Source organism: Scatophagus argus, chromosome 3 (genome assembly GCF_020382885.2).
Source record: "Scatophagus argus isolate fScaArg1 chromosome 3, fScaArg1.pri, whole genome shotgun sequence".
Taxonomy (NCBI): Eukaryota; Metazoa; Chordata; class Actinopteri; family Scatophagidae; genus Scatophagus; species Scatophagus argus.
Genome location: NC_058495.1, coordinates 19,698,989 through 19,722,566, shown reverse-complemented (window position 1 = coordinate 19,722,566; position 23,578 = coordinate 19,698,989). Strand labels below are relative to the sequence as shown.

Sequence of the window (23,578 nt, the reverse complement as noted above, 5' to 3'; positions counted from 1 at the left end):
TGCTATTTAACAACAAGATACTAGCTGAGTCAGAGCTTATTCCAAATCAATACATGAGAGTACCATACATACATCAGAAACTTCCTGACATTAACCTAAAACCTCTGCTGCTGCTACATCTCTCCTTTGAAACACAAATAAACACACACAAAAGGATTGGATTGGATGAGTATAAATGATATTCTGGAGCACGGGGCCACAATGTGAAACACAGCCAGGTTGTATACAGAAGGAGGTGGCTCATTCATTGTTATTTTTTAATACCAAGCAGAATCTCTGGGCAACATCTTGCAACTGAGTGGATACACCTCATGAATACATTTTGGTTTTCCACTATAAATTATTTGTGAGTGCTGAAAAGCAAACATAGAACACAAAATAGTGGATGTTGCATTTAAAGGACGGGAAGAGTCATTTTTGGGTAAGATTCACTTCCTTACCGAGACGTATATGAGAAGATAACACTAAAGCAGGCAACAACAGTCAGCTGACGTACATTAACAAAAAGACTGGAAACAGGAAGAAATATCTGGAATGGACTGAGCTAAACCAAATCTGCCTGTGACCAGTTATCTGGACAGCCAACACACGAGCAAGAAAGAGTACGTTCTGTAAAACGGTGATTTGTACAGATTACACACAGAGGATATTTGCTGTTTCCCGTCTTCACGCTAAACCAAGTTAACATTTATCAGATATGAGGGTGGCATCTTCTTTTCCAACTCCCTGCAAAAACAAAAGCCAAGAAGAGAATTTAGCAAAATGTCAAACTTATCTTTCAAACATAAGATGAGGGACAACTAATGACATTAGTTGAGAATTTTGTGTCCCTTACAGCTGCCATGTGACAGAAGAACAGGCCACAATCACCGCAACTAAACACCCCCATCATCGTTGTTTTTCCTCTTGGAATCTCCGAGATGTGTCCAGGATCTTTAATTAAGTCTGCAGTGTCAGGAGGGGATGTCCATATTACTCCTCTGACATTTCCGCTCCACTGATATGGAAACCAGAAGTGCACAGATTCCATTAAGTGTGCAGGGTGCGTGGCGGCAGAACACGGGGCACCTGCGGGATTCCTAAAGTGGCATTTCCTCTGCCTGTCATATCCTCTCTGCGAGTAATGAAATCAGTTTGGCTCCTACACTCCTAACTCAGCACTGTCAGATATATTGTTGCGCTTCAGTGGGGGGAGGGGGGAAGGGGAGGGGGGTACTGCAGCAGGCACAGTGATGAGGACAAAGTTAAAATTTTGATTTACGTTGATGTTTTTGAATCCGGCACCTCGCACTGCAATGATAGAGACTATGAAGAGATGAAAGATATAGCAATTGCTTAATCAGTGAGGTGCTTCCACCAAAGATATCCGTCTGTATCATATTTTGCAGTCTTGTTTATTTCCACTGAACATTATATTCAAAGCATCACTTCTAACCAGACTCCCCAGTGCAGCATACCTGACTGCGCTCTCCTTCGTTCCCTTTTCCGGCTCAACTGCCTCATTAGAGAAATGCTTTCCTCACGGCTTCCATTAAAAGATACATTGCCCGATTTCAGCTCAATTTAGAAATCATTAGATTCTCAGTGCCAGATTTTTAATATTTCCAACTGAGAATCTTTCACAAGTGTAGTTCTAAAATGCCTAAAACATGCACGGTTAGTGTTCCTAAACAGGAAAAAAAATCAGATGCACTGTAGAAACAAATCTGATCCCACTTACACCTGCCTAACATTTTTGAAAGGAGCCTCATCTCTGCTTGGTAAGTCCTCACCAGTAAATGAACCCTAACAGCACCATCCTCAGAGTATAAGGCTGTGTCAGCCAAGCTGTCAGAGGAGCAGCTGGATTCCTTCTGAGCTGAATCTCTAGAAGACAATTGAACACTTTGTGTGCCACCTCACTGGAATGAAGCTTGAAGTGGGATTATCTAGTTATCTGCTTATACCCTTGATATCTACTGTGACTGACTCTGAATCCAAACTGATGATGGCACAGAAAAATACCCGAGAATTATTTTTGGACTGCCGCTAAAGCAAAGTCAAAGGAGAGGGGTGTGTTATGAAGATGAATTTCTTGAAATGTCTCTCCTGGAAATAAAACACAACAGCTGATCAGAAATCAGAAATCAGAAAAGACTTTATTGCCATTGTAAGTGAAGAGGTTTCACATTACTAGGAATTTGTCTTGTGATTGGTGCATACATAGAACGTAACAAGATGCTGATGCTAACTGTTCAAAGGCAACAGCAGCACAAAATTATATGCACTCTTCTAGGTCGTATGTCCTTGTTTTCATAATGTAATGTAAGCCTTAAATTATTGAAAGTGTAGACAGTGTGGCTTCACTTCGCAACAGGTTGTCGTGCCTCTTGGTGTGTCTGTGGCATGTTTACATGTGAAGTATGTCAGCTTCATGAACCTGCTTCTTGCTTCGTGCCTCAAACACGCTCTGCAAGTCGTGCATAGATCCATCACCCTGTTCTGTTTTTTTACATGGAAACACTCCGGCTATATTAAAAAAAAAAAAGGTCCGCCAGCTCAGCGTCCTAAATTTCACAGGGCCGTGACAGGTTGATGCCATATTTACTGTGTGAAATATAATGCAATGAGATGTGGCTATTAGAATGGCTGTAGCTCTTTTTGATCTGAGCCCTCTGCAGCACAGAGCTGTCAGCGGAGCTCCGTGAGTTTTTTATTGGGTCGGAGATGCACAGCTCATCTGGGAGCTGGGGTAGATAGATGGATCCTATGGGGTTCGTGTACATGAGTCCAACACAGACAAGCTCAGCAGGTCTGGATGTTTCTGCCATGTTGCTTTACTTATTGGTTAACAATCCTTCGCAGCATGAAAGCAAAGATGCATGAACAGACTGAACTATTTTTTTCTCCTGTCAGATATTTTCAAGTTTTTCACTGAGATATCACATGAAAAGACGTTGTGACCATGGAATTATATGTGTGCTGAGGGAGGATAGCTGGAAATTAACTACAAGTTAATTAAGTATATACAGCAAATCAGAAACAAAAAAATTGTTAAATGAAAGACTTCACTGACAGATTTAGACTGACAATACACTTGCTTTTCTTCCCTTAACAACACAGTTTAAAACATGTTTTTCCAACTTCTGATATTTTCACTCTTTATCTCACACTCTTTTTCTGTTTGCCCCTTTGAAGCTTGTCTTTTTTAGTCTCCTTTCTGCTTCCCAAATTTGCCTCCACTTTTCTGCTTAGAGAAGCCAGCTACAAATCAGAGTATGTAACAAAATACATTTCACACTACATATTAAAACTCTGGCCAACTGCAACAAACTGAAAGTCAAGTAGAAGCATATACACACACCATACCCACCTCTCAAATACATACTGTATACGCATACTGTATTTTTATGCAGGTCACCACATGACAGACATGCCTGTGAAAACACTGCAGCGAGGAGGAGAATAAGAACACAAGCTGAACCATATAACAATCATGAGCACAAGCATGGAGCACTCCAGCCCAGATCCTGCTCCATTGTGCCAGCTGACATTGACGGAAGCCTGGGGCCTTCCTAGAAGAGGATCCTCTAATATCCTGCAGCCTGCTGATGACCGTGGCCTTTCTTCCCCTTTTCCCATTGTGTCCAATCCACAGATTCGATTTACGGGCCTTTAAAAATGATTCAAACTTTTATGGCACTGCTCACTGAACTGAACACCACTGAAATGAAATATAGGAGGAAGAAGGCAGACATATTTTATTTGAAAGTTTTACTCACTTCAATTGTCACAGCTGGCAGAGAGCATGAGATTGGACTTTCATTGTTTTGCTTTTCTTTTTAAGCTCAGTTTTTACTAATACTGTTAAAATACATTTTATTAGTTTTACAAGGGAAATGTTTCTAATGAAAAAAGCCTTTACCTCCTCCTGCTACTACTGTATTCTCTTTTCCTGTCACTACGCTCCTTTCTCCAGATTAATTAGATTAAAAGGGGCCACAATAGTCACTTTGTCTCAGCAGGAAATAGATTAAGGTCTGATATGGATTCAGTTGAGCCCAGATGCCAATAGCACACATTTATGATGCATTTACTCAGTGCAGGGGGGTGAGAGGGGGAAGTGGAGGAAAATGGTTTGAAAGTTATGTCTGATAATGCTACATTATGTATTTTAAGATGATTATACAGTGTGTAAATATACAGAAATGATTCTAAGAGCAGCAGACAATATCCAGTATCCATCCTTGCCAAGGGGCACTGAATTATATGGTGCTGTAGGTTAGTAATGCATAAATGACCATGAGAAGTGTGAGTTGGTTGGTAAACTGCAGGTAGTGAGCAGTAAAGTAAACTTTCATTGCCTCTCCTCGTAGTGTTGCGGTGAACTGCTGATCTGTTGATCTGCTCACATACAGATGAGGGGCAGCTAAATCACACCTGGGAAACCATCTTTGACCCAAAATGTCACCGGTGGATTTCCACATGTCAAATGTGCAGGGGAAATGAATGTTAAGGGAAGAGGACAGCCTTGAGAGGATTGTCAGCATGGATTTCCTGGATTACTGTTTGGGGGCAGTGGTGCAGAGTGGCTGAGGCTGTGTTTGCGGCTATGGGAAGGTAATTAATTAGGAGCACTTGTAACGCACCCTGCTTTGTCTTATAATGCCAATACTGATACAATGTAGCAAAGCAGGAAGTTATCTGAGCAGCCCATGGACAGAAATCATTTCATTAGGACTATGCATCTTCTCTGCTCATCTCTCCTGCTGTTATTATGCGCCTCCTCTGAAATGGCTGGACCATGTTTTTTAACATTCTCCGACCTCCACCACTTAGGATTCATCCAGTCAAGTCCGGAGGAGTCAATTTACCAGCATGCTTTAATAAATGAATCAGAAGGCAGGACTTAGCGGGAGATTGGAGCTGATTGCGCCCTTGTTCTGTTCATTTGCACAGACCCCAGTTAATTGACTCCTGAGCAGCGATCCATTGGACACGCGGTATCTGCTGCCAGCCTCTTCCTGACCCCTCTCACGGCAGGGAACAAAAGAGCAGCGCTTGTTTAAACAAATGCTTTGTTTTTGTCCGGGCCATGTGCACAGGCACCTGTTTGTGAGTATAAACCACAGATAGGGAAAAAGAAAGATAAGAAGAGACAGCGAAATGTATTTATCTGCTGTAGGGGTAATGTGCAGGACGAGTAACAGGAAGACGAGGAGGAGCAGCAGAATGGGGAGAGGTAAGATTGATGTAGATAGCAAAATGTGCTTAATGTAAGTCAGCAATTGATTCATAGCTCTATCAAAAGATAAAATATGGAATGAATATGTCTAATTCTCTGATGATAAATAGACATCTGCAGATTCTTACCAGTTGTTGAAGTGGATGTACAAATAAAACATAAAACAACATAAAGAGGAGATGTTGTTGTCTTTGATTTTCACATTTTTGTGAAGTAATTTAGACTGTCAGACCCATATGGGGAAATACACTATATGGACAAATGTACTGCGACACCTGGCCATTACACCAACACAGATTTTAATGACATCACATCCTAAATACACTGACATTAATATGGCGTTGATCTGCCCCTTTGCAGCTATAACAGCTTCCACTCTTCTGGGAAGGCTTTCCACAAGATTTTGGAGCGTTTCTGTGGGAATTTTTGCCCATTCATGCAGTAGAGCATGGGGCCTGAGGCCAGACACTGATGTTGGACCGAAAGCCTGGCTCACAATCTCCATTCCAGTTCAAGGTGTTGATGTGGTTGAGGTCACAGTTCTGTGTGGGCCAGTCAAGTTCTTCCACACCAAACTCATCCAGCGGCCGAGCCCAACCTCTGAAGAACACCTGGATTCAATAATAAATAGTTGTGTCTTTTGTTTACAGTGTGTGTAAAATTCCAAACGGAAAGTCATTCAGTGCATTAAAGTATGCACATTTATCTTCTCTAGTAGTCACAGAGAGCTCATAAAAATGACTATGACTATGAGCCTAATTACTCGAGACTGCAATTAGGCCTTAATAAATAAAAAAAGCAACGAACAGACAGAAACCAGACAATAAAAGGGCCATTTGATACAAAATATCATAGGAGAAACTTATTAAGTTACTAAGTTTCACTTTTTTCCCGCTCACTTTTTGTTGCAAAACTGCAGTAAAAAGTAGGACAGATGGTCCACACACACATCTGTATTTTTTTCAGTTCACTCATGTTCCTGTTTAAATATAGGCTCTCAAACTCCCTAAAAGCTTGAGAGATTGTTTTCTTAAAAGTTCACAACCAGTAGATGAGCTTAACAATAGTTTAGTTTTTGAATTTATGCTAGCACCACATATCTACCATCACATTTCTTTTCTTTCACACCTCAACCGAAACCAAACCAGAGTTCGCTTGGGAGCAGACCAAGATCCCCCTGGTCAGGCAGTCTTAGTACAAACGTTTAGTGTTCTGTCAGTGTTCTAAACGAAGTCCAAGTCATAACAAGAATCAGGGTGTGGTTAGGTTTAGGCCAAAAAAATACTAGGACCCCAAATAAGCAGACTCAGACTAAAGAAGAGCTAAAGTTTTAGTAACAACAAAACTATTTACAGTATTTAGAAAAAAAAAAAAAGCATGAAGCTCAAAGCTAAATTCGTTGTGTCTTTTCCAACCGAGCAACAGATGATTGCAGAAGAAATGGTAAATACAAAGAACTCATATAAATTTAACAACTAACTCTTTCCAAAGGAGACAGCAGAGAAATTTCTGGAATGGCTGGACAGGTGAGACAAAGGCAGGGACGTGAACAAGGAGGAACGACGGTACAATCTGGCAAAGGTGGTGTGAGAACACAACTCTTTAAATAGCCGAAGAAGCTAGTTGGGTTGAGTGGCAGGTAATGCAGAACAGATGTGCAGGGGTGAAGTTGACTGGAGGACTGACAGGTCCCGCCCAGCGCCGCTCTGCATACACAGAGCATACACACCTGCTACACAGGGAAGAATAAGGGAGAACGGTTAGAGGACAGACAGACAAGGAAAAAACACAAACCTTGTTCAAACCTTGTATCAAGACGCACTAGAATGCAAAACATGTGAACCATGTCTTCTTTTGTTACGTAGATGAACTGGCCAACATCTTCTCCCAGACAGCCACAGCTTCTTCTCCATTCACTTTCTTGGAGGGTGTGTGTGTGTTTGTTGGGGGTGACAGTTGTTAACAGCAAAAAATTCAAATTAAAAATTAATCAAGTTATTGGCTGTGTTTATACGTTTTACATCCAATCACAGTAACAAATAAATCAGACAATGCACAGGCAATTTAGTAAATTCCTCTCAGACTAATGAGTCTGCTAACAGGTCTGTGTTGTCTGAGACAGAGATAAGACTGAGTAAAAATGTGAGACCATCAAAAAGTCTAGACCAGTACTCCAGTGCCACAACACTGCTGTCTGTTTGTTGATCCTGGCCATTCAAGTCAATACAAAAACCATGAATGTCACACAGTATGATATAATTATATCAGCATCCCAAGCTCTGACTGACTTGCAGAGCCTGTGTTTCCATCCCACCACCAGCGACGTTTGCCAAACCACAATTGGTAGGAAATGCTTGCTGGCTGCATACCTGCTGCGTGCTGTAATTTTCTCTCTTGCTTTCAGTCTGAAAGCATATCACACGGCAATGACAGTATGATGTGGGTGCCTGGGATTTCAGTGATTGAGCAAAACAACCCCATGCTTAAATTTCTGTAAGAGGTTAAAGGTGACAGATGAGCTTGTGACAGGTGAAGCAGGCACTTGTTGGCAGCTGTGCCGCAAAAACAGAAGTAACCATGGCAATAAAACATGACCAGCTCTGGAAGCTTGAACATACAATGCTCTATCATTATTTTGATATGGATGTGCCAGCCAGAGGAAGTGCCATGCAGGAGACTGAAAAACAACCAAAGCAGCAACACATTTTACAGAGTGATATGGAATAATTCAGTAATCGATCCATTGTGCTGCATCTAAATATTTTTACACATGAAGCATATATCTGGGTCCAGTGCTGCCACTTAGTGAATCACAATTTTGGATGCAGGGCATTGGATTTCACTCATAAATATTTTAAAATCCAGCAATATTTATGATCATCCACTTTTATGGCTAATCTATAGTAGAGCCATTAGGCATGCATTAGTGAGTGAAGTATATTTGACCTAATCCTGGTTCTCATTGAGAAGTCAATAGCCTGCATTAAGCCTGCCTAAATAAAAAATATGGCCTGGCAACGTTTTTGCACCAGTCACTTGAGTACCGCTTTCAGGACCCTCTCCCCAGACCTCCTGTTAATTGGGACATTCATAACTCAAACATGATCCCTTTGTGACTATTTCAAACCTCAGGGACACAGAAGAAGAGGTGGAAGAGGGGGAAGCAGAGACAGACTAAGAGAGAGAGAGAGAGAGAGAAATGAAGAGAGGTAAAAACACAACAGCATGAAGAACAGATGTATGACTACGTGTACAGTAAGAGGAAAAGCGCGACTTTGCGTCTACAGCCAGTCCACTACAAAGTAGTCCCAAGGGTATGAATCTACATTGAATTACCTCTCTGTCGAATGACCTTGATATTTATGACGTTAAACATTACCTGAGCTACAGTTAGATTCTTGAAATGCTCCAAATGGGCTTATTAAATTTGGGATTTGATAATTACATCAAAGCAAGTAGCAAATGTATAAAAACTGGATTAGCAGCGCCATGGCAGCTTCTATGAGAACAAGCTAATAGGCAATTTGCCTTCCTTCTGAGTGCAGTCCTACAGTACAAACTAAAATAAGAAATGCCACATTTCTCAAATGTCATATTGCTCCTTTTCTGCAACTTATTTCTGAGTCTCACGCAACTGCTGAATGTAACAAAAGGTCCAATCCAAGCATTCACAAACAAAGGGTGAAACTCCTGATTTTCACTCCTGAGAAGAAAGAGATCCTGTCGGCGGGGTTCCACCCTCTCAGCTTTGACAGTTGGCTGGTACAAACCAAGGCTGCTGCAATGTTGTAGCTTTGGGCGTGTGTGCTGTGTTTGTGAGATAAATGACAACATGTGGAAAACTCTCCATAACACTCCACCTCCTTTGTCACCTAGTCAAACTCTCAGGCTGCTCTGGATCAGCTGTCTGGTAGAGGTGAATGGAGACATGAGGGCTGGGATGACTGTCACTAACTGTTCCCAGCAGCCGTCGGCCATCACACTACGGCTTATCACACCCTCAAGTGTGTTATATCTCCACTGCTTGCATCACGCCCAGGGATCTGCTGAGAAGTACAAAGAAAAACCTTCAGCAAAATGATTACCTCAGTCCAACCTAGATGTATCCCATGGCTGTCTCCCAAGAAAACACACCAGATAGGCTTCAGCTATGGCAACATTGTCAAGGCAGGCTAATGAGAAAAGATGTGTTAAACTGCTTAAAATGCAAATGTCCCTTGCATTTTTTTCTTTGCAGTGCTTCTTAATGGTTTTTCTCTAGAGATTTTAATTGCTTTGACATGCTATATGTCTAAAATCTGTATCCAATTTACAGATATATTGACCCATGAAAATCACATGCAAATGGGATCAGTCGTGCCCAGGTTAAGTGAGCGATCTTGGCAGCAGGTAAGAACTTTACAGCTCACAAATATCAAAAGAGTGGACGAGGCCGACTTTAGTCCCTCTCTCTCTCTCTCTCTCTCCCTCTCTCTCTCTCTCTCTCTCTCTCCCTCTCTCTCACTCTGCTTCCTCAATAACTCCAGCCCTGGCATGAATATAAATGGAGACCGGTGAAGAGCAGGGACCGGGTGCCAGTGAATGGCTTTCTGCTCGGCCTCCGACAGCATTGCTCCCCTAATGGGTTCAGCCTGACTGGATTCAATCATGTCCCCTGATACCCTCTGAAGAGGATGCAAATTGTCAATCAGACCATTCTCCCCTCCCTTCATGCTGCTCCATCTTGTGCTGCTGTCTTCGACTCGTTTTCCGTGATCATGTTGAGATCATTCACCTCATTCTCATACTTCCCATTTCATCTCCTTACAAACTCACGTTATCTCTACTTCCTGTTTTTTTTACGTTAGGTCTGTCTCAATCTGCTCGACAAGAATTGCAGTCATGTTTAACGAAATAATGAGCATGAAGAACGTCACAGACAGTAATGCTTTTCTTGGGTGCATTTTTTTCAAGGGTCTGTACTGTATGTAAGAGTCTTTTGTATTTTAAATAAATAAAAAATAACATTTCCTTACGCTCTTAAAATGTGGAGATAAACAAGAGGTTTTACATGAAAATGTCTATTATTTCCATTCACAGAGAGGAATAACAGGTTCACTGACTAAACAAACACTGGAATGCCTGCAAAAATTAACAAGGTCAATTATGCTTTTGTCTAATCCATCCATTTTTTTTTTTTTTTTAGGAAAACAGCAACAGTAAGGTGGAGATGACATATTTTGATTAGTAAAGGTTAATGTATTTATTGGATTGACTCATAATGCAATCTTATTTCATTAGCTTCATGCAAAAGCAATTAGGCTGTGAAAGCTCTTGCTCGGGGGCAGGCACAATGAGGAGACAAATAAACATATTTCCACACTGGATGACAACTCAATTCAATTCTTCCTGTAGGCTCCATGTGCATCCACCTTCCCTTCGAAATAGAGGAACCTATTCATGAGTCTCTAGTTTGTGGCACACAATAGACAACACACAAGGTATAAGCATGCCGCTGTGTCCTTGTGTGACCAAAACCTGGTTGGATTTCAGCTAAGACCAATAATTCATTATACCTAAAGAACAAAACATGTTGTTTGTCAGCCTGTAGAAGAAGACCAGTTGTTGAAAATCAAACACAAGTGTGCTTGTGGTGGACTACAGTGCTTCAAATACGGACGTTTGAGGAAATTCCCTCAAAGTGTTCCCAAGCTAACACATTCACAAGACTGGGACATACAGATGGACAGAGAAAGACAACAGAAAGATAACAAGAAAACCACAAGTCTCATGAGTGCAGAGGCATAACAATGAGAAACCAATTGATTGTCATCTAAGTTACTAATAATAGGCTAATTATCACTTTCTTTGTTGCAGGTATAGTGGAGTTCAAGCTGATGCTCACTTTCAACCATTTCACAGCGTCCACTGTCAGAAACATTCACTAACCGTTCCTCTAGTATTTAAAAGAGCATTGTGATAAAAGAAGATTGTGCTGACATGATCGATGACAGGGGTTATGCGCTGCAATTAGCTGTGATGAATTGCAAGACTGTAGACACTCTGTAAATAATTGATTTTGAAAAGAAACATCAGATGTAGGCATTCCAAAACTACAAGCATCAGTGTCAGCAGGTGATGTATGGAAACCCAGTTAAGAGCCCATTTCCCTCCCATTCCACCGGGAAAGGAGAGGCTGCAGTAAATAACCACTACATTGCCAGAGGGGTAGAACTTGGAGAGGAGAAAATCCCCTGTACTCTCACCACCTTTCTTTCTCTCTCTCTGCTTTCTCCTTCTTATGCTAGTCCATGCATTCACTTTCGCCTGCTCCACCCTAGTCTCCTGTGCCCCCCCCACCCCACCCCCCACATCTTTCCTCTGCATGTCTCAATCTCCTTTGCTTTCTTGCCCTCGCAATCCTGCTTCTTTCATTCCTCTGTGCCTGGCGGATGACTGCTGAAAGGAAGGTGGAATTGGATGCCTCCTTTGCAGAGCTTTCCTTTGAGACTTGTGGGAGATTTTGTCTTGCTGGAGTGAGGTGTTACAGCTCGCTGGCTCGTCGTCATCCAGATCATCAAGTGTCTGTCTGTGACAGTCAGATATGGCTCTTGAGATAGTGCAAAGCATTCAAGACAACAAGCATGCTTCTGTCATGCCTACATAGACTTCAGATATAAAACATGATTGTTTATTTATGATGTACTACAGATTTGTTTTGTTGGTTTTCTTCTCCTGTACTGATTAAAGGGATGAGAAAAAAATGTTTTCAGGAATTGCATACTTATCAGGACTGTACACAGGTCCTGGAATAAATTGCAATTGTTATTAACTAGATTGAGTGAATCAAAGGGTGAAGATTTGCTTTAATGTTAGGCTGTCAATAGGGTAGGTTAAGGTAAGCTTTAGGATTAGGTAAGTAATGTTTAATGCTATGGTTAGGTGGTGGTTAAGCCTGCAGAAAAATAATGTAAGTCTATGCAATGTCCCCAGAAGTGATGGGAACACGACTGTGTGTGTGTGTGTGATTTCATATTTGTACTGCTGAGTCATCCCTAGTACCTCTCAATAAACAGCTGGAAGTCCCTCTCCAACTGAAACGAATCACGCTGGAAAATTCGAACCTTTGTGGGTGGAACTCTGAGTATTTGGCATTCAGTGGTGGATGAGTTTTTCCTTGGGGCTTCACTATTACTTTTAACAGACTATGATTGTCAGTGGAGGGAAAATGCTGAACACCTTTGTTTCATGGCTGGTGAAAAAGGTCATTTCAGTTCCTCCATGTTACACTGACCTGCTGAGTCACCAGTACATTCGTATGTGGCTGACAACTCCACAGTGGAGAAAAAGAGGGCTTAATCCCTTCCCACGGGTTGAAACCATCTCCTGTCTTATCTCCCTTTCTTTCTGCTTCTCTTTGAGTGATGGACAGGCAGCTTGAGCCTTTATGGAAGGCAGCCAGACAGGTCAAAGGTGGCAGAGCGGAATAATCCCTTTATGAAACCGTCCTCCCTCACTGAAGTAAAGCTGGCATAGGGAAGGTCAGCGTGTAGGCTCTGTCCCTCCTGAGCATCAGCCAAAGATTGTACTGGTCTATTCACTCCCTTACCTTGAGAAGCACACAGCTGGCTTATCAGCCTGGAATTGGCTGTGCAGCATGAATGCAGCAGAAGAGTGAAGCCAGATGAACGTTTGAATGGGGCTCGAGTGTGAATGCTTTACCTGTTTCACTCCATCTGCTGCCAGCTTCTCCCTGTCCTCTATCACTTGTTTATCTCTCTTTTACTTTTATCTATTCTTTCACACAATTTCTGAGTCTATGTGCAGGAAATTGAGTTCGTCTTCTGTCTGAGATCTCCGTGTTTTTAAGATGACCTGCGAGAAGAGTGACTCCTGCTGAAAGGGATTGTGCCTTTTTGTACAAGTCAGCTTAGGATCACGGCTGTTCTACTCTAACACTTGGTTCAGATGAATGCAGAAAAAATAAGTGGAGAAAACCTTTTGTCTGTATTTTGTTTTGCTTTCAAAGGCAGGTCCTGATCAAAGTGGCAGATAATATAAAGACGCTATGACACTGACTTTGTTATATCAATCATGGAATTAATGACTATACTATTATAAATTATCACAGAACTCTACACTTCACAGTTTTAACATTTTGAAAGTCAATATTTTCAACTCAGTATTGCCCAAGTGGGGGGCAAAGTTAGTGACTAGTTTTAAAAAGTGCATATAGTGGAGTAATTACCAGCTAAATAGTGCAGAATGTCAGTATTGATCAATGTACATCATTCCCCACTACAACTTGAGTTCATTTAATTTGAAACTGCAGTGGTTAAATTTGTGATTTGGCCCTACCAGCTATGGTCAGGTCACTGAAGAATGCCTTGCTGTTTTGGTTCACTCTCACCTCCCTCATCAGTGTGAATTACTGACACAATAGCCAGTTTTCGGACCAGAAACTGTGATGAACCCACTGTACATTGCCTTCCTAGAACCAAACATTGCATTAAGCTGGTAACTAGCTGCTAAGGAGCCAGATACTGTATTTCCTTCAGCAGTTGGAGAGATAGAGTGTGTTCAAATTAACAGTAATGCTGGTCTATGTCTTCTGGAAGTGTAAAAAGACAAATGTTTGCTAACATATCAGCTTTATGAGTTGATAATATCCTGGTGTCTTGTTTTGAGTTTACTGCAATGCCCCTGAGCTGGCTAAAAAAAAAAAATCAATTATTACAGGTTTAAATATCAACACTTGGAGCTGGTTGTGAAAATAATGTGAATTGTAAATTGGGTACCTAGAATTTGCACAAAAGGCTCAATGACTCAACTTTTGTTTGCAGCTTCTGACTGTTATTAGTAAGGTTTGAAATTTGATTCAGGCGGATATGATAGATCTGAAGTCTTGTCCTTACACTGTCCCAATCTGTATTATCAAGCAACAAATAAATTATTTACTCCGACTCCTTTGATAATCTTTTATATCAGTTAAGTAGTGTTGGACGCTGACAGCTGTCATTCTGTGGAAGTCTTGAGCAATTACATGCCTGCTACTTTTCCTGTTTAAAAAGTGAAAAGCTGTGCTTTTATTTTTTATTTGGTCTCTTTATTCTCATCAGCATCCTCCTCTTTATCACACTTTGTTCTCTCAGTGAGTCCCCTGTCTCATCAGTTTGATAGTGGTGTATTGAGCAAAGCATTTCCACAGGTGGTCTCCTCGGGCCAGAGCCCAACCTCACTGTCCCTGGTCCAATTACAGCAAGAAGTAGAGGACATTTTTATTGGTCTGTGAGGGGACATTTCCATAGCTGCCATCGTCTCCAGGAGTAGAGTCATCTAGTGCTCAATTACTCCTCCATTCCTAACCGGCAAGGGAAAGAAAACGTCCTGCTGAGACCTGGTGAGTCCCAGCGCATTACCAACACAGAATTTCTGACCTACTTCAAGCACAAAAACCCCACAACTTATTTTCACTGCTAACTCCAGTATGATTGAATGTGAGGTGAGTAATATTTCCTTGGAGTTTGGTAGTGAGGCACTTGCATGCAGACTCTTTAATAACAGTAAAACACATTACATAAGCTTTTAAAGTAATTTCAGTATGCTCTAAGTGCAAACACACCATAAGTAATAAATTATCCCATAGGCACCCATTAATAAACAAATAAAAGTCAATTTAACAATAATAATAGTAGTCATGATCTGTATAGCACAACAAAGTAACCAGCAGAAAGATTTGGTTGTATTTCCTTTCTACAGTGCCAATGCTCAACAGCATGTATTAGAATTTTAGCATTGAAAGAAAATTTGACAGCGAAATATTTGTCTAATTAGAAATATACAAATCTAAAATTGTAGCAGACTTAGGTCAGAGCCAAGCAGAACTCCATGAGTCAGTTGAGGATAAGACGTTGCCCTTGAGAACGAAATAAATCAACTGCTTATCTGAGGCTTCTTTCAAGTCTCAAAACGCTGTGATCAGCCATAAAAGCAGTACTCGGGGCATGTAGAAATAAAAGAGAGTCTCACCTGCATCAGTAGAAAGGGTGAGATCATTTGTGAATTGTAACTGAAGCCAAGGGAGCTCACTTATACTCATCTGATTAGTTTTTAAAAAATATGTACCTTATTTCAAATGACAGATTGGACAAGACGAGACAATTTCTCTAAGATTTGTTACAACAAGGTGCAGGGCAGAGGCGGACATCATTTAGTCCAGGACGAGGTGTGAGCAGGCATCAATGAGACGAGCACCACCAGGTCGTACAGTGTACTAAACGAGAAGTTCCTTGATTTGATATCTAGCAGGCAGAACCCCAGCAAGGGGAAGACACTGAGACACTGACACTGTCAGCCCAGTCAAAGAGCACATCCTCAGCACCTTTCCAAAGGATCACTTTCTCTGACCGCCTTGACCCATCGCTGAAGAAAGTGCAGGATACAAACCAGCAACCAACTGGCAACTATGTGCAGACCTCAGCAGGCAGAACAAGTTAACTGACACCATTACCTGGATGTCACTGACATCCTTACCTGGACGTGACTGAGGCCTGATTTGATCACACTGTCAGAACAGGTGTACAGTCAGCAACATAGGAAGCAGTTGCCAGATACACAGCCAGTTATACAACAGAAACAGGTGTAGTAAAAACAACCAAGTCATTAGGGACGCGGCAGCAGAAATTATTTATTTATGGCTACGAAATAGCAAATTGCCTTTGTGGAACTGTGTGTCAGTTCGTTTAAGAATTCATGCAGACATGTTTGAATTTATTCTCACAGAATGTGCTGATTGAAGAGCAAAGCTGAAGGTAAAGCCTGAGAGGTTTATGTGTGGAGAACCGTATATCCACTAACCTTACCTTTTACATTTAAAATTCCACTGTTACAAATCCACAGTATCCTCAAAGGCAGGTTCACTCAGTAATGAACACCTGTGAGCAAAAGCAGAAACAGGACCCTCTGATAAATGTGAAATAAATTATTTCTACAGATCAGACTCCTTCGTTTCATTAATCATCTTCTTCCCTTCACCATCCGCCAATGAACAAGACTTGCCGCTGCATACTTCTTCCAAATGAATTTTCTCTTCCTGCCTTAATCTTTACTTCTGTCTTGCCATTTTCTTTTTCTCCATCTCTGCACCCCTGTGTCACTCTTCCTCTCTCTCTGACAGAATGTTTTATGGAGTGAGTGTCTATGGAGAGAGAGCAGGTTTACCAAGACAACAAATTCCCTCATCAGATGAAGAAATGTTTGATTTGCTCTGGTGAGAACTGATGAGAAATGTGTAGGAATAATAGTGGACAACAATGGCTAATTTTTTAAACAAAAGCAGAGAGCTGCTTGGGCGTGGGGGGGTATTTTGGTCCCGCTAGCGGGTGCATATTAAAGCTTGTTGACTGCACTGGAAGGAAGAATCTTATTAGCCAAAGGGAGAAACAGAAGGAAAGAGAATGACAGAATGAGAAAGAAAGACAGAGAACTAGACAGCGATATTGGCAAACGCTGCTGTTTAAAAGGGCTGCCCAAATCCAAACACAAAGTTGGCCAGTGATTGGTTGGTTCTAGTTAGGTTTTGGCACAGGCTGCAGCGACAGCTGTTTGGAAATGATGGAAGCCCCTGTGAAGGGAGACAGGAAAGAGCAGGACCACGACAACAATCCAGAATTACTGTGAAATTCTGTTGTCCCAGTCTGTTCTCCCAACACAGCTCAGAATGACGAAGAATGAAAAACAGGAGGCCACAACCAATCAACAAAAGGAAACAAATTTAAATACAAATGGGAGACTTGTGTTGCTGCTGCACATTGCTGTGAGGAACATGTAGTAATTGGATGCCTTCAATCTTAAGTTCTCCTCTGAGGCTTGTTTGTGGGTCGGTTTCATTTCACGCCTTCATCTCAGCCCAATGGGACAGATCATATAAGAACATTAAGCGCTGAAGACAAAACGAAATTTAAGCGTGCAAACTATTAATGCTTCTCGCAAAAGGAAATATCAACAACTATGAGTTAAATGAAAATAAGCATGTTTGTGGGTAATCGAGCCATTTTGTGCAAATATAGCTTGACAGTGAAAAACACTAATCAATGTGGTAATTACTCTGCAGCTCCTCCTTAATGTGAATCTGGTCACTTAACAAGTGGTGTGCTTTACCCAACAGAGATCCAGATGGCAGCTTCACTATTCATAACTGCTTCCCTATTAGATTAATTCAGAACTGAGTGAGACACAGTCCAAAGGCAAAAATACATCCAGAAACAACTGCTCCACCACTCTTGTTTTTTTTTGTTTTTTTTTTTTGTTTGTTTTTAGCACAGTTTTAAACCATAAGTGGAAGTCTCTGTTAACAGTTGCTATTTTACCCATTCAGGAGCTCATATCTGACTGAATCTGAATCTGAATCTCCAACAACCCCCAACCGTCCACTTCTTTACCTTCATTCTTATACATTCATTCCGCCCAGTCCCCTGTCAATTGTAACTCTGGGGCCGGCTGTCAAATCTCACTATGGCGTGTAAAGAACAAGCAGAGGTGATAGCAGCAGCAGAGACAGTCCAAGACGCCCCATGGCATGGCACAGTGACGAGCAGCTGAAGGATTTGTTAACCATGTCAAAAATCCCACCTCCTCAATAACCAGATAGAAACAGCCCATCTGGGAGCTGATTATTTTGCACCGTAGCTCACTGAGACGTACACGGACGGACTGCATGCAAAGAAAACATGCTGCAGCTACAGCACTGAGATAAAGTTTATGCAGATATTCATCATCAGATTCATCTGTCTGTACTCCCCCACAGTACCAACGCCGTCCTCACTGTCTGCCAGCTTATTTAGCCCCTCAGCTGCGTATTGTTGTGAGTGCCATAGGGTTCATTTTCTGTGAAATGTCAGACTGTGAATGAGTCAGCCATGGCAGGTGCGTGGGCTTGGCATATACTGTAAATCTCTGGTTAACAGTATAATGAATTAAATGGGACCACCTCCATATGGAAGGAAATGTGATGGAGGAAAACATACTTCATATAAACAAGATTGTTTGCTTTCACCTGCCTGCATGGCTCAGACACAGTGGCAACGCACACATGCATACACCCACACAAACACACACACATACAAAAGACAATGGATGTCTTTCCTTCGGAGCCACAACAGATTCGGTTTGGGAGAGACAAAGGGATGCTCACAGGCTCTGTAAGGCTGCCGCTGCAGTTTGTTTCAGTGGTGGGAAACATCCAAGAGGGGCAGGCAGCAAAAACGAATCCCCACTGATCACCACAAAAACAGGTACAAAGAGCTCAGACGACTCATAATGGATAATATGGTGATTGCAGAGCTCTGATGAGGCACTCTGCCTTCTATTAAAAGTGCTGTGCTTGGAGCATATTTCACTTTCAGCCCCTCAAAGGCTGCAAGGCAATGACTAAAAGAGGCACTTTCAGTCACATTCCCCACACACCCTCTCCAGCTCACTCACATACATGTGCGCACAGATACACTAAGACACATTTAAAGTGGGCTGAAGGCTATGCTCACGCACATCTCCTCGTTGTGGATGGGAGGTCGGGACGTATAGAGGGGTGGGTTATTAAAACATGCTTCATTTGCTGATGAAGTCTTGATGCAGAAGTGGGCAGTCTTGCTTTAAGACATGTGATCTGACTCTCTCAGCTCTCTCTCTCTCTCTCTCTCTCTCTCTCTTTTTCCAGCTGGGCTACAGTGCAACACACACACACACACAACACACACACACACACAGGCACTCACTCACTCACGCACAGTCACGCACACTCACTCACTCACTCACTCACACACTTGCTCTGCCTCTCTGACACAGACTCTCTACTTAGTGCGCTGGAGAGAGCACTGAGGCTCGCACTATCAGCACAGCTTCTCAATGGGGAGACGCAGCCAAGAGCAGACAGAGCAGTCATTCCACGGGAGCCTTCCGCCGCACGCGTGAGAAGGGGACGACAAGCGAGGGGGGGGTAAATTAGCTCCCTGTCATCACAACAGAGGAGTTCTACTGACGGAGAAGAGGCGCACACTAAGAGAAGGAGAGAGGAAGCTTGATAGAGCAGTGATATGACCAGCCTCTCATCCCTCAAATCCTGGGCAGTTTGTGACTTAGACCTCTGGGTCTTTTGCTTTTGGTGACTATTTTGCCACGGATATCAAGAGGAACTGACCAGCGGTGGTGGAGGGTGGGGTGGGGGGGGCTCCAGGGGAGAGAATACTGAACACTGAGAAGAACAGCTTTTTAACCCCCTTTGTGCTGTGTTCGGCTCATCCGATAGTGGAATTTCAGGCGGGAATCCCTGGCTTTAAAATATGGATGGATTAAAGACAGAGGAGTGAGGCTGCTGGGCAGGCAGGCAGTGATTCTTATTGAGCCCCCTTCCTCTAGTGCACACTGCTCAGGTAAGGGTGTGAGACTTTCAAGGAATACCTCTGGTGTTTGGGGACGGCGTGGGTGGGGTGTTGGGGTTCATATACTGGAAAAACTGTATCTTAGGACACCCACAAAATACTCTTTAAAGGTGAGTTCAGGTGTTGATTTGGGTGAAGATGATATGGCTGGGCTCACATGCAATAAGGGAAATAGGAAAGCAGCTTTTAGCTTATTAAAACTGTACGTTTCATCGTGCATTTTTTTTTTACCAATGTGTTATATTAGTTACGTGTTGAATCCATCTTGTAAAAAACACTAACGACACAGTGTACGCACTGAAATACTTATATTTAATAAATTTCTAGTTGAGATTTATATGAGACGCTGTCGTTTCGCTCATCCTAAGTGGTTTTAACTCCTTTTTGGCATAATAGTCAGATAGTTTGGGAAGCCATCGCTTAAGTTGTGAGTGCCAGAACAAAAACGTGTCATTTTCTTAAATCAACGTTGCGCGCAGGTGCTTTATGGGCTTTGCGCCTGCAGGTGTGCCTGCTGTTCCTGTTCCTCTACCGCTTTTTACATTTCCCACGCTGGACTTGCCAATTACACACAGAAGAGCCGTCGTCTCGCGTTTTCTGTGATGTTGCAAAAGTGAGAGTAAACTGCTTTCCTGATCGCGTGGAAAAAAAAACAAACGATATGGATGTTTCTGTATGAAAAAGCCTCTCTTGCGCTAAGAAAACGAGGCTGCACGACTGTAACAGTTTGGTTCTGTTTTCCTCAAAACTGCTTCTTTTCCTTTGAAGATCATTTAAAACGATGCCCTGGCTGGTTAGTTTTACTCACAAGTCTGCCGTGCGTCTTCACCTGCTGGTAAAATAAAAAAGAAAAAAGAAAAAGAAACAAAGCTGCTGGTAAAACCCGCATTTTATTTTCAGCAAGAATGACTCCCGATAACCAGGAGCAGCTCAGTCTCTTCGCAATATGCAGTTGAAACGATCCTTTTGAATATGCAGTCAGCTTGACGGAACAGAAATAGTGTGTGGTTTAAGAAAAAAAAAAAAGGAGCGGAAAACATACCCATGGGACCCGTTCACATTTCCACAAAACCGCGGATTATGTTGGATTTAGTGCAGGGGTGGGGATTTACAATGTGCTGTTCCTAATTATATGCGTAATTTTCGGTGAATATTAAGCAGCCTCAATGTCACCGAGGGCGCAGAACACACGGGCAACATTTAGTAGCCTAATGGTTTTAATCTCAGACGCACATCACAACACAAAGTGGCCCAGTTGGGGCATACAAGCAAGCAGTGGCTTTGGTGTTTTTCTGGAAAAGACTTGCTGGATCAGGCCTACCGTCATAGCACTTTCTTCAGACATTTGAAACATTTATGTCTATACAGACTTCTTATTTTAATGTGATATTTCCTTGGTTTGAAGCTCATATAGAAGAGACCCCCTGGGGCTTTGGGCGTACTGTATTCTTGTCAGAATGATCAGTCCAAGAGTCAGTCTCACTTACTACGATGTCTTCAACAGGGAGCTTAAACACATCAAGCCACAGTTTGGTTTGGAGGATGTGGGGTGATGCTTTTAAATTTCCCACTGCAAGCTTCCGAATGGAGAGAAGAGCTAATAACACCTGGAAAGGAGGAGAGCCTCATTATTCAGTGTGGGCTAAGGCGTGTCTCCATATGCTGGCCCTCAGCAGCCATTAAGCAGTCGCTGAACAAATGTGCAGGAAGGTTGTTCCTGCTCAGAAATTCAGTGTTAAACTTTTAGAATATTCAAAGGTTCGATGTTGCCGCTGTAAAGAGGTGACACATCCCATTATACAATTATTACAGTGTGACAAAGAGATCGCAGCAGGTTATTTTCCAATTTCTGCGTTTCATTCTTTATTTGTCGTGTGGAACAAGTCCTCTTTCAGACTGGAGCTAATTTGCGCGAGGCAGATGTTGATGAGATTAACTTTGTGTTGATCATTTGTTTGAGCCTTTTGTCTGCAGGGGTTTATTCTTGAAATTGTGATCTCTCTTTTCTCTTCTCATTCCTAGCACTATTGCTCATACCTTTGGTGAATTCATACTAGCAGACATACCAGTCTAAATTTTTCAAGGTGATATCAGAGTATATGAGAAGATATATCAGTATGCTTCTTTGTTTATTTTGTTAGGCACATTAAACACATTGTGTGTGTTGTAAACGTGTGAAGACATACTATAATACAACTCTGTCGCTGTTTTCTGTTGTTTCTTCCCCGCTGTGCGCCGTCCTGCAGACTCGGCCTTACCATGTCCTGGCTGTTGGCCATGTGGATTAGCCTCAGCTTCCTGCTGTTGTGCCAGGCCACACTCTACCAGACCATCCAGCAGCACCATGTGGCCCGGCCCGGTCGCACTGACATTCTCACCCTGGGTAAGAATGCCTCTTTGGCAGTCATTAGCCTCCCAGCACAGCGTTGCAATGCAAGACATCACCCTCTCGATGAAGCGAGAGTTCTCAGCTTTAGCTGTTCCAAAGCAACAGTAAGAGACTGCTGCAGTATGTCAGAATGATTTGCCATGGAACTGTACTGTAACATGATGATTCACCATGCTCACAGTCATAGGATATGCAGAGGGGAAGACTACTAATTGAGCTTCCGCTTGCAAGTTACGTACTTATATTTGCTCAAATCTATCTCCCCGTATACATTTTGTGCTAGAAGTGAAAGAAATATGTAGGTTGCACATATTGTTAGCCGTATACTTCTGCTTAAATCTGAACTATGGATAACCTGTTCCACAAAAAGCATCTTCTAACACTGAGAGTTAGCTGGTATGGAGATGATTTGTGTGTGCATTGAGGAATTCTTTATTACTTCACCCTGAATCTTGCTGGCAGACTGTTACGACTAGGACAAGCTGTAGGCAAAAACCCCTATTACTGTGCTGGTAGCCAAGGGAGCTTTGATCACTGTTGCTTAGATGGAAATGACAATTATTTTTCCCTCTTTTGCACTGGAAACGTTTGGCAATTAAGCCCGACGCCTTCTGCACCGTAGGGGCAAAAGGGGAGGGTAGACGTCGAGGCGGATCTAATTCTCTGATTATGGAAAAGCTTAACAGCATTGCCTGTGGTGTATGTGGGAGTGTTACAGGGAAGGCAGTGGTTTTCTACAGTGAGGCAAAGGCTTTCTTTAAGCTTCTAACAATGAGTGTGACTCCCCTGCTGAACTCTCGAACAGAGTGTGGCTGTCTCCACAAGCCAAGCGGCTGTTTAACACTGATGCTATCTTCTGCTCGCTTCACTTTTTGTGTGTCGCATTGGCTGACAAAAACACAGTAATTGAAGCACAGCATGAGAAAAAAAAAATCCAGCACTGAATTCTCAGGGCTTGTGTTGAACGTTGGTGACTTTAAGCAGAATGTCGAAGAATTGGCTCACTTTTACTGCGGAACAGCTGACACATGAAAATCCCAGCTATGATGGAGAGAAAGTTCTCAAAGTATCCTGGTCCCGTTAATTGGAACAAGAGGATGAGGGATGAGCGACAGTGAGCTCTGAATGAATTTTTAAAGGCTGGCTTCCAGTTTTTCTGTGTTTTTTTTTTTCTCTTTTTGACTGGTTGCCAAGTTGAGCTTGGTGCCAAAGATGTACAAGGAAGTGCAAGGCTCAGTAAGTGTCTCTTGAATAATGCAGGGGTGCCCACCCCCCTCGCCCGAATAACCACAGTGCTCAACCACCAGCGTAGATCTAGAAGAGTCATCCAGGCAAAGGATAGTTATGGCTGAAAGTTCTCCGGAAGGCTCCCTATCAGACAGATAAAATCACACAGCTCTTCCATACAACACTGAGGAGGGTACGAAGCTGTACACACTCGCACATTTACACATCATTTTCTCACTGAGGCCATTATGGTGTTTGCATTTTCACAGGTCCTCTGGGGATACTGGAGCTACATTCAGGACACATCAGGCCTGAGAAGATACA

General features: G+C 42.4%; 1 protein-coding gene across 2 annotated transcripts in view; it reads left to right on the top strand.

The window, feature by feature from the left end:
- The first annotated feature begins 18,942 nt into the window (after window positions 1-18,942).
- LOC124056765 (chemokine-like protein TAFA-1) overlaps window positions 18,943-23,578 on the top strand; it is a 102,631-nt gene continuing 97,995 nt past the window's right edge. For both annotated transcript variants that reach the window (XM_046384548.1, XM_046384549.1), the window contains exons 1-2: window positions 18,943-19,629; window positions 21,885-22,021. In XM_046384548.1, coding sequence (XP_046240504.1) covers window positions 21,898-22,021 — 124 coding nt within the window. In that variant the 5' untranslated portion in view covers window positions 18,943-19,629; window positions 21,885-21,897. The remainder of the gene's footprint in view (window positions 19,630-21,884; window positions 22,022-23,578) is intronic.